The 20097-nt window shown below is 42.7% G+C and overlaps 1 protein-coding gene across 1 annotated transcript in view; it reads right to left on the bottom strand.

Annotated features, from left to right (window-relative positions):
- Positions 1-18551, bottom strand: part of LSAMP (limbic system associated membrane protein) — a 725808-nt gene extending 707257 nt beyond the window's left edge. The window contains exon 1 of the mRNA XM_084843046.1: positions 18140-18551. Within this exon, the coding sequence (XP_084699172.1) occupies positions 18140-18294 (155 nt within the window). The 5' untranslated portion in view covers positions 18295-18551. The remainder of the gene's footprint in view (positions 1-18139) is intronic.
- Between the last annotated feature and the right edge of the window lie 1546 nt (positions 18552-20097).

The following is a 20097-nucleotide window of genomic DNA, read 5'->3' as shown; positions in this document are numbered from 1 at the left end:
ATCAAGAAATGTTTGTAGGATCAAACAATGTTTGTAGGATCAAACAATGTTTGTAGGATCAAACATTGTTTGTAGGATCAAACAATGGGAACTGGGTTTTTATATAATACTATTTTACTATACTATTATACTGTTATAATAGTAATACTATTATATTATACAACTTTGACAGGCAGAGTTCCCTCTCCCTCTCCCACAACTCTGGACTTTTCTTCAGAAGGAGAGAAAGAACATTACTCCCATAACGTTGACTAGGCTGGTGTCCAGGTTGGTGAGAGTAAGGAACTGTGAGTAGGTCTTAGCTTCACTACAGTTTTTGCCCCGATTGCAGCCCTTTACTTTTTCTTATATGAATGAATTGCATTAATTCCGATATGGGATGAAGAGGTGTACTCAGCGACAGCACTGAATAAACCTGCTCCTTTTCCTGGTGGCCACAAAAAGAGAGGGATCATAGCTCAGTGACAGAGCACATCCTTTGCATGCAGGAAGTTACAGTTTCAATCCCAGGCATCTCTAGGTAGGGCTAGGAGAGAATCCTGACTGAAGCCTTTGAGAGCTGCTCTCAGTCAGTGTCGACAGTACTGGGCTAGATGTACCAATTATCTGACTTGGTTTAGGGCAGCTTCCTATGTTCAGACATTTGGAATAAAGGCTGTTTCTATCGGCTGCATAGCCACATTCCAGGCTCTGTCTCTTAGTCGTACAAGAATATAATGGGAATCTGCTTATGGATGGACCGACATCCAGATACAGAGATACTGGTGACTGCTTCATAACTGCAGTATAGCAAAATCTTTAGCATTCATATAATCACAGTATAACACCATCTGTATATTTGCCCAATTTCACCAAGTGGTCATAGTCCCAAGCTCTTTGTTAACACATGGACACTGGTGGTTGATTCCACTATCAAACTGTTACATTCAGATTTAGTGTTTCTGTATTGTAACTAGCCAGATGCTGAACTAGATGTGTTTGCTGGTCAGTAGAGTACTAGGTTAGGATGTGGTGAATCTCAGGCTGAAATCTCTAGTCTGAAGCTCCCTGGTCCCTAAATCTTAGCCTCATCTGCCTAGCAGGTTGATGCTGCCTTCCTCTGAACTTGTACATTATGGATCTTGCTACCTATTCTTAGTCATTCTCTCTTTTGGATAGCTGAGAATTAGTTCTGATAATATTCCCCTGTGACTCACTTGCACACAAAACTGCTCAAGCAAGAGAGCTACTCACAGCAGTAGAGTAACATGGGAACAGCGAGCACACACAAGATTGCCCCTTCTCTTCTGCAAATAAGAAAACTGCAAGTTGTGATTCTATGTAGTTCATAGAAGAGGACCAGCAAATTTGCATGAGTTTGTTGCCCCAACGTTACGCAACTTACATTAGGAGAGCTGGCTGTGAAGCCTTAAACCTGTTATATAATTATAGTACATGACTGTATGGATCCTAGTAATAAAGAGGGCATTGTTTGGCTGCAACACAACAGCAACAACACCCAAGTATTTCATTGCAATGTGGGCCCCATTTCTTTTTTTATATAGAGAGCTTCGGCTATTGGGCGGTATAGAAATGAAATAAATAAATAAATAAATAAGAATGACTAGGTACAAAGAATCATAAAATACAAATATCTCAGTCATGAATTCACTTTAGGCAAGCAAGTCATTATCACCCAAAGACACTCTGTAACAATACTAGCCTACCTTATAAGGTCTTTGTATACTGAGATATACAAAAAGGTGAACAGCCTTATGGTCCAATACATGTAAGGGATCAGCATTAGTTTGCAAAATGCTGTTTAATCTTTATATTAACTAACCTCACAACATTGCTGAATACAACAGCCAACTGTTGTTTCTCATCTTACTGTAACAGACATGTTTTGTCTTAGTTGTGGCAAAGTATGGAGGTGAATCCAGGCCTGCAACACTGTATTCATCAAGCCATGCTGACTTCCATGTAATAATTGGTGAAATACTCCAAATTCCAGAGTTTAAAACCAGAAAATGTGATAATGCTATTAAAACCAGAATATAATACTATTATATTATAAAACATAGTGCATATATAAAATACATAGGACAGATACAATACATAGTTACAGATGCATAACATATTGGTAAGAGTCCCCTGGACTGCAAGGAGGTCAAATCAGTCAATCCTAAAAGAAATCAACCCTGAGTGCTCATTGGAAGGACAGATACTGAAGCTGAAGCTCAAATATTTTGGCCACCTAATGCGAAGAGAAAACTCTCTGGAAAAGACCCTGATGCTGGGAAAGACTGAAGGCAAAAGGAGAAGGGGACGGCAGAGGATGAGATGGCTAGATAGCATCACCGATGCAATGAATATGGACTTGAGCACGCTCCGGGAGAAAGCGCAGGACAGGAAGGCCTGGCGTACTATGGTCCATGGGGTCACGAAGAGTCGGACACGACTGAACAACAACAACAATCTATTTACAATATAATACTTCTACTTCCTCAACTCTCTGTAGCAGCCATGCTAAGTACCTATATAGATTTACACTGCATTAACATAGCAGTTTATTTATAGCACTTTCAGTGTGTAAAGTGTTTTATTATTCTTATTGCATATTTCTTCCAGCAACCTGCATGAAGCAGGTGAGGCTGGGAGAGAATCATTTGCCCAACGCCACTCAGCTCTATGGCTAAGCAGGGATTTGTAACTAGGCCTCTAGCACCCAAACCCAACACTTGATATTTAGAGATACATCCCATTTTTTTATGACAGGGCCATTTAAGTTCTGTCAGTGCAGAGGGCAATGCTTGTCTGTCTGTCTGTCTGTCTGTCTGTCTGTCTACCCATCCATCCATCCAAGAAAAGGCTTGGCTTGAAGTTGTTCTAAAACATAGCTTCTGTCTTCCACAAGATAATTTCCTCTGTACTGCTTTCCAGTTTTCATTCGTTTCCTTCCTCAAGCTTCAGACACATGAGGGAGAAAATGCTACAGCACATTAGGGACTCAGCTGAGGCCCCAAAGACAGGAGCTGTTTGCACTGCTGCTTCTTTCTCCATAAATACAGCTGAGACTATGACTGGGTAATTGGCTAAGTGCCTGTCAGCTTAATAACGGAGAGGGAGAGGGAGATTTGTACTTACTATTCAGAGCCATGGATGCTTCCTGCCAGTGGATTTCAACATGGGTTTTGTTTTGCTAGGTTAGCAAAGAGAGTGAATGGACACAGGGTTCCAAGGAGTTGTCTCTCCTGCCCTGTTTTTACACACAATGATTGGTGTGGAAATATACAGCAGGAAATAGGCAATGTGGAAAATAATAGAATTCACCCAGGCCTTATGCAGTCATCTGTCACAGTTCAAGCTAGCCAGGCAGTCCTAAAGCCATTACTCTTCCCAGATCTTCATGTTACACTGATGGCCAAGAGTGTACAGCTGCCAATACCTGAACTTGAAGATAGGCATTTCTTTACCCTTACAGGCTGCTGAGGGAAGTTTATTACATGCATATTCTCCCATCATTGCAATTCTGGATTTGGGGGAAGAGATAACCTGATCAACTTTTTCCACCCCCTTAGCTTGTCAAGGCACACAGGGCTCTCTGATCAGAGATGGTAAATCTATGGGCATACTATATTTAGTGAGAAAGCTAAGCACACACCCCTTCCCACACATACATAACTTCCCAATTATTGTTTCAACTGACTTTCAGTGGTCAAGGATAGGCTGAGCTGTAAGCATTTGTTAGGTGTTGTTACTGAATGTTCTCCTCTATATACATATACAAACTTATGCATGTTCTCAAGATATGCAAATGTTAAGGGGCCTTTTAACTTTGGTAACAGGGTGTTTGGTAGGAGGGAACCCAATATCTCTCTCACACACACACTCACACACTGACTTTTTCAATAACAGGGAAATTTATTAAACACAATAAAGAATTTAGGTTGTAAACTCATTAATTGGGGAAATTAACTTGGTAGAGCATTCATGAATCAAAACAAGCAAATAAACACTGAAAATGCCTGAGTGGATGCAGAGGGAACCAGATTGTGGGGAAATTAGCTTAGTTCTCCAATCAGGTGAATCCGAGGACTCCAGTGGTTATATTAGGTCATGGACATGTGTGAGTAGTCCAATCAGATCTGGGCTGGGTTTCTCTGTGCAGAGGTGGCAACAAAGTGGGGATTAAGTAAATTGGAGTCCCTAACACTATTGGAAGAAAAAAAATAAAGGTTTAGAGTGAGCTTGTAAAAGTGGGGAAGAAAGGGTTCATGAATGTTTGTCCTAGCAAGGGTGGCGTGATCTGGCTAATCCTGATACACAGTCACTGTAACAAAAGGGGCTGCGGGAAGGAGGTTATCTAAAGTTAAGCACACTTTCACCTTGGGTTTTCCACAGTTATATTCAGCTTGGTCAAATCTTTGAGAAGACTTTGCTTTATGTGGCATAAAGAAGAAACCTGAAAGGTGAGAAAAAGGGGTCCTGGCCACAATCATTCCCACTAGTTGACTAGGAAATGCTGTACTAAGTAGAAGGGCTAAAACCAAATACTGTCCAAAATTAGATCAAATTTGCACAGCGCACACATATATACCACAGAAAAAGTGATGGAGAGTAAGATGATAGAATTTGTATAAGGACCTCCTGAAAATAGGAGAGAATTGCAAAGATACCTCTCCTTGGGTTCAAATAACCCATCACTGCAGCTGCGGTTTGGGGTACATTGAAACTCCTGGGTCTTAGCAGGTGAAGGGAAAGTAGTTCTATTAAAAACTAAAAAGAGCTTGCAATAGGTCTCAGTCTGTGGCATGGTGAAAACCTAAGAGGGAGACTTGGATAAGACTGAGCAAAAAGTGGCAGAGAAATGATGGAATAGTCATGTCCAAGGCCAGTAGAGGCGATAAGGTCTATTTGGGATCTACCTGAGTCTACAGGACTCTGGAGTTTGTCATGCTCCAAAAACGCAGGTGGGATCCTGGTCCTGCCAATGATGGGTAGGTTAGGAGATCCAAAATGGTTTCAGTAACATGGCCCTGGGATGGTACTGGTCCAACAGTTATGAATGGAACCAAGATGGGTTAGCAAGGCACACAGAGCTCAGAGCTTGGACCTTTTGAACTGAAAAGTTTTGAAGAAATGAAAGGGTGTCATACCTGGCATGACAAAAACACAAAGAGCCTGCAGAAGGCTTCTCGGGTAGCCACAATAGCCTTTCTGGGCTACAAACAGTGGGTTTGGGACAACTCCTTACCGGAGTCATCTTAGATCAAATGTAAAGAAAGGGAAATATTGGGATGGGTGCATAGCAAAAAGGGTGCCAAGCCTGCAGCTCTTTAAAGATATTTTCGCTACACTGAAAACTTCCAAGTCTTCTATCTGGATACTGATTTTGTCATGCTTTGGAAAATCACTTTGGGGCTGGCATATGCATGTATAACTGCATTAGCATTTGTCCATCCTAGGGCTACTGAATATTTGCCATTTTGATTAGATTGTATTTTGCAAGATCTGACCTTGTTCATGTGAGCTGCAGAGTTATTAGGCAAAATTGCTTTGCTATCACTTTTCCTACCTTGGCTCAGGCAAAGATTTCTTAAAGGAGCCACATCCATGGTTGCCAACTTTTTCTGGTGTTTCCAAGGCTTGAAACCAAACAGCCTGCTAATCGTTTTATTTAAAGTGACTGGTGTGTACATATGTGGCTAATATATTGTACTGGAATTAGATATCTCCTTGAGGTTAAAGGGGAGATATAACACAGATGCAAGTTTAAAGTAAACTAATTTAAAGCTATTGTCCTCAGAACGCATCTGTAAAGTACAGGATATGCAATTTCTGATGCTCTTCAGGTACCCTGCACAGCTATATCAATTTTAATGCCAGCTAAATAGGGAAACATATGGTACTTTGCAGCAAACTGAAGTGTGTGTGCAGACTCAGGGGAGCAGGTTGAAACAACACAATCTGACATAGTTTCTCCTCCACCACTTTCTTTAATATAAGTTATAGATTTGGTATTGTAATACTGCACATATATCAATCAGTAAAACTTTCTTTTGTTCTTTTCCCATGTAGATGTCAGCTATGATTTGTTAACCCCTGAAAGTATAAAGTTTGTGTTGATGTGTATATTATGTGCATATACTCCAAATTCCAGGCAGGTGCAGTTTGCAACTCCCCCATTACGATACACGCACACACATGTTTATCTCCTGGCAGGGCCATATATCTTGCAACATCCTGGCTCCCTAGGTGTATATATTTAAAGGCTTAGTACTGTATTAAGAGTACATAAGGTATCAGCTAAAATAGCATGTGCTTTACAGCATTATTTCTGGATTTAAAAAAAAAATCCTTGCAGTATGCACACTACAGCATACAAGGGCTTCCTTCTTTTTTTTCATTCTGTGAGTTGAGAATGTGCATGGTTTTTTCCCATTGCACTCTCAAAAGCTACATCCTGAGGATCATTTCACAAATGCAGTTTTTGATATGATATCATATGAGAACATTGCAAGCATGTTATGGTTTCTTTAGATGTTCATGCATGCTGTTAGTTCTGCTGATTTACAGTTGTTTTTTTTGTAAAGGTAAAGTACATTCCCTGTTTCAGAACACACAGAGGGTTCCCCCCACCCTTCCTACTGATTTGCGGAATCTGAGTAGCATTTTCTTGAAGGAGATGTGAGGCACCTTAGCTTGTCTCTCTTCCTTCTGTTCTTTCATCTCAAACCCAGCAGGAAAAAAGTAGGCGCCTAAAGAAATAGCCAGGGAAAAAATGGGTAGAGATACAAGAGGCTTATGATTAGCTTAATGTAGCCAGGAATCTTTCCTGATCCATTCTTTCCTTCTTACAACACATCTGGATTCATCCTGACCTTGCAGACTCCACTTTCACCAAAAGAGAAAACCACATTCCTCTATCGAATGCCCATATTCTGTCAAATGCCCATTTTGAAACTCTGTTAAGAAGAATTATGTAGTAAGTGCATGCAAGACACAATCATGGGGTGGGGGAGGGGAGAGGGGATATTGTTTCTACATTCCTATACAACATTTTTCTATATGTTCTTCCTGCATAACAATGGCCACTTCCTGCATTAACATTTTGATCTATGTACATCTAAGACAAAAATGTAAAATGTGAATGCAACAAACACATGTATCGCGTGTCAGGGAACCCTGTTTTGCTGCAGTTCCCCAGTGAACATATATTTGTGGGGAAACCTGGCTTTGCCCATACATAATGTGGGAAATGGCTGAATTTAGACTGAATTTTGTACAGGTCAATAGTAGACAGCAGTGATGACTGTGTCATCCCAGCTCACCTGTGCAAGTCCTAGTTCTGTAAAACAAAGTGAAGTTCAGTTGCACATAAACCCTGCATCCAATGGATTGTATTATGCTGTGAGTGGGTCAGTTGAACACAGATAGGTCCGAAACATTTATCATGAAAGCATCCATACTGAGGCAGGGACTATGCCGTAGTTGCATTTTGACAGTAGATAAAACTGTAGGGCAATAATCTTGGTTTAGGGGCTCCACTATTCCATTGAAATAACAGTGCTCCTTCTCCCCCCTCCTTCTTTTTTGTTTTTAGTCATATCAATAAATTTAAGCTGCTTTGCAGCCTGAACATGTATACAGCCAATCTTTAATGAAATGCTCTCCACCACATTTCCTGTTATAAACTGTATGCTAATAAAAGCTGTAATCTATGCAGCTCTCTCTTTTTTTTAATCTGGATTGTGCAGGACACAAACTTTGTTTTAATGCCATGTTACTGTTCTGCTTGAGCAAGCGTTATCCACATGCACAGCTCCCAAAAAATATCAGTAAAATATCTGAAGGCCAAAAGGCATTGCATTTGTGTTATTGCTGGAAATTTAATCCTGGCCCTCCTTTGAAGGCACATTTAGAACTTCCATAAAATGAATGCCTTGGGCTGAAACTTCTCAATCGTATTCTTAATTTTTAAAAATATTTACTAAATTAGAAGTTGTAAATTCATTCTTATTTACAGCCAATGTTGTTCTTTATTTTGAACCCCCGCCCTGCAGATTAAAAAAAAAATTGTGTAATGCAAACAAAAAGCAACCATCCAAAGTCTTACAATAAGAACTTCCTCCTAAATGTGAATCATCGTCTTGGAGGAAGCGAACACTTCCATCTCTCCAAAACCTTGCTCTACCTACACTAGAAGCAGGACATGTGGGCAGGGAGTCTTAAAACTTAAGGAAGTAAGAGTGAAGAAGAAAAATACACTGGACAAACCTTTTTAAATATCTGCTGCCCATCTCCTCCTAGCCAATAGTGACAAGGTCTTCTCCACAACCACTGGCCACTGTTGCCGAATAGCAAATGATGGGAAGCCAAAGGGAGGTCACTTCAATCTACACCCTTTCTCCCATTCCATTTTGCTTATTGGACAGCCCATTTCTTGCCTCTGCTCTTTTTCACTGAGCAGCAAGCTTTCCAGGGCCTCCCTCACATAGGCCTCAGTCCTTATCCTGGCACAAGTAGCCTGCAGCCTGCCATGTTGCTGTGCAGCTGGCATGGAAAAGACTTCCTCACCCTGATTGATTGATTGATTGATTGATTGATTTATAATATGTGTATTCTAGCATTTTCCCAAGGAGCTCAAGGTAGCATGTATACATGGGGGGCTTTTTCCATTGTATCCTTGCAATAACCCTGTAAAGAAGAGAAAGAGAGAAAAAAAGTCTATAATTATCCAATGACCGCCATGACTAAGTAGAGATTCAAACCCCAGTATCCTTTGTGCAAGTCCACTCTAACCACTACCCCACACTGAATCTTCTTCTGTCCGAAGACATCTAGCATTCCTTCTCCCCCCGCCCTTTCGTAGCTGAGTGTCCATGTAGTCCAGTGGCAGGTACTCAAATATGGGCTCAACAGTCACCTTCCATGAACAAGACACTCTCCCTAAACCTTCAACTCAAATATATTTAGCAGTTGTCTCAAGGTAGGAATGATCAGTTGTTTCGTAGAAGAATTGTTTATGTGCTGTACCCTCACTACAAACAAAGTGGTCTCTTCTCTAATAACTCAACAGCTTTCCATGGTGTGATCGAAGATAGTTAATTTGAACTCACTATCTGCTACTAGATAAATGCTTTTCCAACCGCTGCACTAGTGCTAATTGTAAGAAGAATAGGGATTCAGCATAATTTCTTCTCAGTAACTGATGTAGTAGCATGAGTAAAGATATATGAAAAGGAAATCTTTTAGACATTTTTAGAAGCAGGATGCTCTAATGGACCAGATTTCAGCCAAGGTTAAAAAAAAAAAGCCAAGAAGTTGAGCCTAATCACAGGGTCAAAAGATTACAAGAATTCAGGCCTTTGCTTTTAACCATTTTCCTGCAGAATTAAAACCACAACTTCCTCCTTTAGTTATACTCACCTACAAAAAAAGTACCTGGTGGCACAGAGGTCCTGCATTCATTCCAGCATAAACTTGTGCTGGATCTAGATGGATAGATCAATCAAGAGTCATGATGGCTATATGGAATGTTCAAGCTCAGAAGAAGTATGCTACTGAACACCAAATGCTGAGTAGCAACACTGGGGGTGGGGACACTATTGCCTTCATGACCTACGCGTGGGCTTCCTGGAAGTTTGTGGCTGGCCACTGCAGGAAACAGAATGCTGGACTAGATGAACCTTGGGGTTTGTCTTATTTTCTTATGGAAGTTGAGTTATGCTATTTTTTTAATTATTATATTTTTAGTCCGTCCAATAATAAGTGCTTTCTGGACAGATTAAAAGATGTTTAAAAGATGCAATAAGAATAGGAACAAGGCAAAGTCACAGCTAGTGTTGTCAGCAAAGATATAGCTGCAAAGGGTTTCATATTGCATGCAGGTCAGGATCCACCAGCACCGTGCAGAAAGTGTTCTGTCCCCAGATAAACCCCCTATATAGGTATCCCCGACCAATCAGTTTTTGGAACGAAGTTGAGCTAATCACAACATGTGATACCATGATACCATGCATGTTTTACTGTGCAAACCAAAAGCAGTCACTGGTCCTGTGTACATCAGTAATATTTTCTATCTAACATATTGATTTGATTCTGTCTCTCTGGGCTAGATATACATTTTACTAATCCAGATTAAAGACTGGCACATGACTATTAAGTACAATTGCTTATTTTTTATTTCTATTCATCCCAGGGACTTAAAATTAAATATTAAATGTTGCTTTTATAAAATTACTATATGTCCATGCTGTCAAGGGCTCCTTGGAGGCCTCTCTCAGTCTAATCTAGTAGCCAAGTCCAGACACAGACAAAGGGATTTTTTTTCAAAGCTTTATTCCTCTTTTACAACTTAACAACTCTACTGTTAGCAACTAGATATGAGCAGCAGAGTACTTATGCCCTAAGTTGGAACAGTAGGTCCCTGTTTGAAAGGGAATCACTGGCAGACCCTGAACTTATAGGCTAGGGAGAGTCCCTCCCCTTTTCCCTTGGATCCTCTGGGCACAACCGTTGTTTGCGCACCAACCGGGCACTACACCTCCTTTCCACGCCCTCCATTTGGCGCTGCTCCCTGCGTTGACGTCGCGCGTCCAGCAAGTCTGCTTCCCAAGCTCTGTCACTCCCAGGACTGCTATCTAAGCTAGGAATGCCGGTGGGAGGAATCTCTGTCAGCTGTTGGCCCTGGGAAAGATGAGCGCGCTCCTCTCCCAGGAGCAGCTCCTCTTCTTCAGAATCAGAACTACTCTGGGATTCTATGGGCTCAGTGTCTACCCTGACACATGCATTGAACTACAATGGGGGAAAACACTTACCATAGCCTGCACCATTCATTTGTGCCCTCATGTAGAATAAAGTACCTAGTGGGACATAGAACCTACATTTCTTCCAGCATGACTATGATTGGGGTTTAAAAGAATAGACATTTTATACTTGTGAATCAAATGTCTGTATATGTTGCCTTTGATACTAGCTGCTTTTGAATTTGTACTCCTGAGAATATCAACATCAAGTTCAGTTTTGACTTCAAATATCACCATTGGTTCAGTTAGTAGCACTTTTATCAGTTCAGTTAGTAGTTCATGCTTGCTAACGACTATTTTGTTTAAACTATACTAACAAATAAACATTTGCATAGAGTGTATTTGCAATAGCAATTTACTGCTGGAACTACTGCTCAGTGTGTTTCTACCATTTGGATAGAGCCATGGGGTGGGGGGATCTGCCTATTCCTAAGCCCTGCCAGCTCATGCTGACCAAGAAAGAAGGGGGTGGAGCAGTTTTACCTTTCCCCCCTCCATACAGAAGTTTTTTTCTTTGGTTCCCTTTCACTGACACCAATGGAAGGAAAATGAACTATGCCAGCTCCAGGACTGGAGTAGTTTCTAGCCCCTGTTTTGGGTGACTCGGAAATGATAGGGCAAAGGTTCTTCTGGATTCATGGCCTCCATGGTATGCCCTCAGAATACCCTGTTCCTGGCTGCATCACCATCACAACTGTGAAGTTGATGGAGCTTTCTACCACCACACCAGAGAGGCCTCTGTCCATGGGCATCCCTCTCAAAAAACATTTCTTTTCTATCAAATTGAATTAGACTTGTCAAAGAAATGTGGAAGAAATATTTTGCACAGCAATCATTTCACAAAATCATAATTTTATCTATCACTAATTGCAAACTCTGGAATGAAAGTTTGAGTGGGAAATCTAAAGTTAATAGTCTCTGAACCTAGCTTGGGCTCAAATTTCACTGTTTGTCAGAAGGAAGAAAACTTGAATTTCATTTTTGAATATGAAGTCATTAATTTCAGCTCTGTTTGCATAAGGTCACATAATACAGATTGCATATTCATGAAATTCACAAATGGAACATAAACTCCAGTTCACTTACTGAAAATTAATGAGATTAAGGTAATGCAACTTCTGCACTGAATACTATTAATCTATTGGTAAAAAATGTAGGTGGATAAGCATAATCAGATATGTGTATACCACTTGTCCTTATAACCATATATTTTAATACATGGAGGCCATGAACTCATGCTTTAAACACACATATACAGGACCTTTTTAAGACTCTGGGATATATAGCTCCTAGAGCTATAGTACCAATCAAAAGACATTGTTCTTTGCTTTTTTCTCTTTTTTGTAGAAAGACACATGAAGGACAAAGTGGTGGGGAAACATAGGAGGGCTACAAGTGAGAGATGGTGTCATCTGGACTCCCCCTGCCCCCATTAAAATTGCCTGAATTAGGCAAGGTGATTGCATGATAAGAGCCTCCTCTGGGAAGCATCCTCTGGGAAGCCTGGGGGCTGAATGATACCACATTCTGTGTCAGTTTTTTTCTCCGTTAGAAAAGAAACCCCTAGATATGTATATAATCTATATTTGACATCAAAATTTAATATATCAGTAGGTTAAAAAAAGTATGTCTCAAAAATGGAAAGAATGTTGAAAGAAAAATACTATTGGATTTACTTGTATGACACTGCACTCTAATATAAAAATCAAATATGAAGTTAAAATCTGTGGACTTATTTGGACCCCATTATATGCATGAGACTCAGGATCATATGCTCCCCCCCACCCCCATTTGCATGTCCACAAAGAGATTGGAAGTTTTTGCATCTGCTTTAACTAACCACCACAGTTCCCCATTACATCTGAACTTAAGGAACTCTCTTTTTTAAAAAAACTGTGGATTATTAACAAGCCAGGATCAAACTGTGGTTTTGAATCCTGGCTTGTTCTGAAAGCACAGTTTCCTACATTCAGACATAATGGAGGTTAGTTCAAAAGCAGAAGTTTCCAGTCTTTTCCTCATGGCTGCACCTAAGGAGAGAAGCAGGGTGGCGAGCATGCAACCTCAAGGATCATACATATAGCAGGAGCTATAGTTTATTGTTACATCTGAACTGATCCTGTAATTAAGCTAGCAGCATTCTAGGCTATCAGCATAGACAATGGCCCAGCTGGAGTTGTGGGGGACAGGAGGACAAAACCCTTAATGGTGTACATGTAAAACAATAGGATAAGAAGAGTAGATCATTCCACCGGCCAATGGACCAGTAAACCACGAAACAACCCCATTTTCAGTAATCAGTGTTTCTGCTTTGGAAGGAAAAGGATTTTGTCACTTGAAACCCTGAAACACAGTATTTGTCTGGTACTGCTGATATAGCACACTCCAGGTGTGAGGTCCAGGGCAACTGTCACCACTGTTCCCCCAACCCCACCCCCAAATTCCTATATAGCTATATAACTGCATCTGCTAGTAATACAGAAAGGATCCAGAGTGTTTCTGCATATTTCAAAATTATTAATCTAAAGAGTGTTGCTAATATTTATTGCTAGAAGAACACTTTTCTCATTTATTTCTGTCCTCAGTACTGATTTAAGTGAGAGAAAAGGGAGATTGTGTTCTTTATGTTCAAACTTCTGCCTATACAGACACATTTGATAATTCCAAAACCAATCTCACAGTTGTTATGCTCCAGAAGGGCATTTGAGTCTTGGGCACTATGTTACACTCAATGCCAAAAGCTGAATTATTTAAAAAGTGTATTTCTGTATGTAGAGGCAGCACATACATGTGCATATTCATCAACACAGTGACCCAGTCCATACAGCATAACAACCCTGTTATGGATTTTTTAAAAATCTGGGTTGTTCATTAGTGTGCATGCTAGTACATGCTGCCCAATTGCTCCCACTGCAAGAGTTATCAACCCAGGGATACTGTGTTTCTGGCTTGTGAACCAGGAACTCTGGCTTGTTGGGGAAAAGACAACCCAAAATTGAAACTGAAGAGTTTAGCTCTGGATTCCAACTCTGGGTTGTCTTTACCTGCAACAGGGCTGAAACTGAAGCAGGATCAGGAGTTCTAGCAGAAATGGGAGTTCAAGTACAGAGGGAAGAGTTCAGGTGATGTGCAGGACCTCGGACAGCTCCAACCGGAGCCTGGGGACATATAGCTAGATGCCAGCACTAAAACAGGGCAGACTCAGATGTTGTTCACTGAAAGTTGATATAAGGAGGGTTCAAGTGACCCCCTCACATTCGGTCAATGTGTAACAGAGAGATATGGGGCCATGAGAGATCGCTCCACCCCCGCTGCCACTGAGCCTGGTGGTCACAGCCCCACTTCTGTCCATAAATTTGCCATGTGTTAACTGTATGCACATAAAGCTCTTCTATTCATGGGGTATTTTGGCCCAGTCAGGATACCCCTTTGCATGGGTAAGCTCTTTGAATGCATGGGGAGTTGTCTGAATGCCCCTAATATCTACACTCTAGCCAGGATGTATTTTAAAGGGTCCCCCCATGTGTTTTAAAGGCCCCCTACCTGACCTTTTTCAGCATTGATTCCAGTGGCACCGGGAGGACTTCAGCATTGCTGGCACTGCAGATTCAGAAATGGCATCCTCAGAATCTGAGGAAGATGACAGGGTGACCTTCTCAGACTGCAGAGGAGATACAGGTGGGGCTCTCTTGGCATAAGTGCTTTTGGGGAAGGAGGTTTGTACTAAGGGAAACACCCACCCTGAATCTTTCTCTTCCCCCAAATCCTCTGCCTCTTCCCCAGCTCCTGGGGGGATCTGATCCCAGCATTATGTCATATGCAAAATCCTTAACATCCCACATTCACACTTAAAATGTGATGATTCTCAGGCCCAAGATGTGGAATCTCTTGAATTGCACCTAACAAGTGCAGCGAAGTCTATTGCCTTTCAAACATGAAACAAAAAGCTACAATGCAATGGTTGTCCCCCTCCATAATGGACCTCAAATTGAAAACCACCCAGGTCTTTTTCAGGAGCCTGGCCTAAAGGTAGAGAGTAAATGGGGGAACTAAAGGATGCTAATCCACACTTTCAAAAGTCCAGGAAATATCTCTGGAAAAGACAAGTACCTTTTCCACAACATTATGCTGAATCATCCCTGTTCAGAAATTAATTTTTCTCTGAACCTGCACATATTTAAGGGTCCAGTTTGCACACCCACATTTGTGTACCAATAATCAATATTCACAATTTTCCAGGGTACAAACCATATGTATGGGATATATACACACAGGCTGTATGCAAATAGGACCCCTGAGTGTGAGGAGGTTGGGGAAAGTCAGTGGGTGTGGCCCCCAATCCCCCTTTGACACATTAATTTATTCCCAAATGAACATCTGAACAGAGAGAAACCAGCCACACCAGCCCTATAGTTATCTCTGCCAGCTGTGCAGAGAGCAAGAGATTTGTGAAGGCTGAATTTCCCAGCACTTGTGGACTGTAGAACTCACATAGCACATCCTTGAAATAATTGCTTTAAGTGAGCACATTTATGGACAACATGCATAAAACTCCAGACAAAGATAAAGTCTGAGTCTTGCCTGTGGCAAATTTATAAAGATTGCAGGCATATTTTGCATTCATCATGCTGAAACTCTGATGTCTTCCATTGGTTATCTTATTTAAATTGTTGAGCTTGAAACTTTACACACTCTTGCCCAACAAAGGATAGAAGTATTACCTTTCTCTGCATAATGTCTCTCTGGATACCAACATACACTGCACAGTGTCTCTCTCTTCTGGATGCCAACACACATTTGATGCCAATATACTTAATAAAGTATAGTTCGAAAGCAAGAAATTGCAAGTAGATAAATAGGTACCGCCTCAGCGGGAAAGGTAACAGCGTTCTGTGCACCTTGGTGTTCAGTCATGCCGGCCACATGACCATGGAAGAGTCTTTGGACAGCGCTGGCTCTTTGGCTTAGAAACGGGGATGAGCACCGCACCCTAGAGTCAGACACGACTGGTTGGGGACACCTTTACCTTTACCTTTTTACCTTTATACTTAATAAAACATAACCACATATACACATGCTTGCAATTCGTACAAAAGGATGAAATCTGTACATGCATGTTCTACATCAATTCCATGCAGGCTACAGTACACACATCTTCACAGTAACTGCATTTTGAGCACCAAGTATCTCTAGATAAACTCCAGGCTGCTAGGTTAAGTGAGAAATAGAAATCCAATGACCCCTAGCTGGATAAGTGAGCTTAATGACTTCACTGCTGCCATATGTACACAGTGGAGATGAGCATACTACCTCCTGTGCTACACCAGAAACAGGGAGACCAAGCTGGTAGAATTACTGTTCCATGCATTTTAAAATGGAAGGAGATAAGTAAGCAAAGGGAAGCCCTGCTGAAAGGTCTTTAAAAAGGCACGAATCTCCACCGAGCGGGAGGCAGAGCACTCCAGAGTCAGCAGTAGCAGCACTTTTAGATGTTTCTGGCTTGGCTAAAGCTTTCCATCACAAATGCAAGGCAGATGAATTACTCAGTAAATCCTATTACTCCATGTGGATAAACCTTCCATGCAAGTTAACAAATCTGGAGAGCTGAGGAATGGATTCTGCTGAAAGGATGAGAACACTCCCAGCTCATGAGATCTAAGAAGAGAAAAATACACACATGCTCGCCTTAGCTTTGCTTTCTGACATTCCTCCCCCTCCCTGCACTAATATAATATGCTTGAAATAAGAGGAATAAAGATAACATGTTATGCCATCTTCCTGCATCCAGCATCTTTGGAGAGAAAATGAAATGATGAGATCCATAAGGAAAAGGAGAGCCCCCCTGTAATATGATATGAATTCAAGAATGCATCTCCAATCATTAAACAGAGAGGCAGTGGTAAGGGCACTGGGGCTCATGTAGCAGAGTTTGGACTAGTGTCTATAGCTACCAAGACTAATTCCAGAGGAATAGAGTGAAAACTTTGCTACTGTCATTAGCTTTGCCAGAGAATTGGTCCCTGGGTGTTTGAGGGTTGTGCACCATCAGCTTTTTGCATAGATTACACACTTATTTTAAATTGTGTCCAATAGTTTTATTGCCATAATATGCAGAATGCACACACTCGTGCATGCACGCACACAGAGAGTGAGCAGTTTCCTTAGTAGGGCAGTTATGCTAATTTAAATCAAGCATATTACATTGATATAAGTTGTTTTATTTAAACGAAAGGGGGAGAGTTTTCATTCAAGAGCTAAAGTGGGCTGGGAATCATGCAATCCCAGCTTTGAGAAGACAGCACAAACCAACACTCTTTCAGGTGCAGGATCCCACCACCAGCTACCCAAACCACACATGTCTGCACTAAACACACCTCTTCTTCAAGGCTAAGGAAACCAACAGGGCAAGCAGCGGGCAAGAAGGAACACAACTCAAAAGAGTCATCCAACAAAGAAGCATGCATTAAATTAAAACACTCTCTTCAAACTACCCAAAGATTTTCCATACAGAAATGAGTTCTGTCATCAAAAGAGGCAAAGGGTTTTGTTGTTGTTGTTGTTTTTACTGTTTTGTACAAGAATCAGACCAAGTGGACAGAAATTCACCCATGCTTGAATTTCAGAGGAGAATAATGGGTGAGTGGGAGGGGGTGGGGAACGTTCCATCGCTCCTTTTTCTAGAGACTGGTCCTTTAGCCATACAAAATATGGGTGGGTAGCTATTCTCTCAGACCCATCTCCTTCCAGTTAAATGGTGGTATGAATACTCTTTATGCATTTTCACTCAAGAGCAAGTTGTGCATTTTCCATCTTACTCATTCTTAACCAAACCAAGCAAGGGAGCAAAATACGGAAGTACAGATGGCCAGGGGAAATCAGGAACAACACCAACAATAACACCTTGATGCTCCTGCCCAAGTACGGCTCTGTCCAAAATGCTTAAATATAACCAACTTATATTTAGTGGCATCGTTTAGAAGGCATGAACAAACGCTAACGACAAACTTAATCCAATTTGTCTCGTCTTTAGTCTCACAGTTAATTCAGAATTTGAAAGGCAAATAGTTTGAGTCAATTGGTATATCTGGGCTGGTAAGGGTTGGGGGGGGTCTTCTTCTTTTGGTCACGTCCCTAAAAATTGCTAATCCGCTTGAAGGTCGGGGGAAAGCGTAATTGTCATGTGTGCGCGCGCGCGCGATGAATCAGTATCTGCTTCACACCAACATATTCCAAGCCACAGCCACATTCACACGTCTCTAAGACACACACGAGTCCCCCAACAGTTCAAGACCATCGAGCGAGAGACACGAAGAGCAAGGAAGAACAAAAGTTGGCCGATCGCCCCCTACCTGAGGATGGCTGTGTCTCCCTGCCTCACCGTGATGTTGTCGGTGCCTCGGTTATAATCCACGCTGCGGACCGGCAGCCCTGTAGGGAGAAGGCAGAGCAATCTCAGTAGGGCCAACGGGAATTGTCTCCGATCGGGCTGAGCCCTTCCCACCATGGCTGAAGTTGCAAAGGATGGACTTTTCTGTCTCTTTCTCTCTCCCTCTCTTTCTGTGTCCGTGCTCGGAGGAGGATAGCTCTACGTCCGGAGAGGGAGAGGAGCAGCAAGCGAGAGGAAATACCCGACAAGCGTTCGCCAAACGCACAACTCTGCCTCTTAGGCTGGACAGATCTCTCTCGGCGTCTTTTGCTCTGACTTTCCCACTCTAGAGCTCGTTTCCCTTTTGCTTTTCTTTTTGCTCCCTCTTTCGATATGTTTCGATAGGTGGTGTGTGTGGAGCGGGAGAGAGAAAGTCCTCTCTCTCTCTCTCTCTCTTTTTAAGTCTCCCCAGATGCAACCCGGACGGAGATCCCAACGAAGAAGGCGGGAGAGGGTTGATACACACAAAAATAAAGAAAGAGGGGCGGAGGGAGGGAGAGAAGCAGCCAGACCACGGAGGGTGGGGGGTGAGGGGGAAGGAGAGCGAGACAGAGAGACGAAAACAAACAAATCAAGCGGCCCGAAAGCGCGCCGAAAGGGCAAGCGAGCCCCCCTGAGGCGAGGGGCTGGGACTTTGCCTGCCGCCGCCGCCGCCGCCGCCGCCACCTCCTCTCCGGCGCGTGGGTGCTCCGGCGAGCGGCTGAGCAGTCTCTGAGCGCGCGGCTCCCTTCCTAACCCGCTTTCCCAGGCGGAGCGAAGGAGGGAGGGAGGCAGGGAGGGAGAGGGCGAGCGGCTCGGCGGCGGAGGAAGGGAAGGGGGTCTCTGCTCAGGCTGACTCTTGGGGAACTCGTTTCCACGCGCGCTCCCACCTTCCTCGGGCTTTCCCGCCTCCTCTCCGCCCCTCCCCGCTTCACTCCTCTTAGCTTCACACACACAACTGCCCCCCCCCCTTCAGCCGCCGCCCGCCCGGATCAAAGCCTCGATGCTCCCTTAGGTTGTCACGACAACAGCTTCACGGGAGGCCTCTGGCCCTCCAGACAGTTAGGGGCGGCGGTGGGAGGGAAACAGGAGAGGCGTCACCAAGGGGGCTTGGGCCTGGACATAGAGGGAGGGAGAAGCCGAGGGTTGGAAAGACGTTAGGGGCAGCGGGGGGGGGGTGTAGATAAAGGGGTGGGGAGAGAAAGAATGAACAAAGAATGAACAGTTAGAGTCAGCATTCACAATCACGGTGGTCATTTTTGGGGGGTCCCCCTTAGGACTGTTCCGCTGCTCACCCCAAGTGTAAGGCACGCATTGAATGCAGAGATAGCTGATGGCCAGGCGGATTACCACCGTTTAAAATGGTTGGCAGGGTCAGGCGTGCCAAACTGCTGGGTTCTACTTGTGGTGAATGACTGAAGACAAGTGGCTTTCCATGAGAGAATGGAGCTGCCACAGGTAGAAAGACGAAAAGTCAAGTGGCCACCACAATGAGCACCATAGTCATGTAAACCCATTTACGGCCGCCGCCATTTGCGTTCCTTATTTTTGACGTCTTAATCTACGTAAATACGTAGACTAAGACAGCGAAAATAAGGGGAACGCAAATAGCGTAGTGGACGCTATTTGTGTTCCCCTTATTTTTGCCGTCTTAGTCTACGTAATTATTTACGTAGACTAAGACGGTCCAAAATAAGGAATGCAAATGGCGGCGGCTATAATACTATAACACTATAATAGTAGTGTTATAGCATAGTGGACACTAATAGTAGTAGATGCTATTTGCGTTCCCCTTATTTTCGCCGTCTTAGTCTACGTAATTATTTACGTAGACTAAGACTGCCCAAAATAAGGAACGCAAATGGCGGCGGCCATAGCCGCTGCCATTTGCGTATGCCTTTT

This window comes from Heloderma suspectum, chromosome 3, assembly GCF_057233095.1.
Source record: "Heloderma suspectum isolate Gila_16-S chromosome 3, 16-S_ref, whole genome shotgun sequence".
Lineage (NCBI taxonomy): Eukaryota > Metazoa > Chordata > Lepidosauria > Squamata > Helodermatidae > Heloderma > Heloderma suspectum.
The sequence above is the reverse complement of the archived record's forward strand: the minus strand, read 5'-3'. Positions and strand labels throughout refer to the sequence as shown.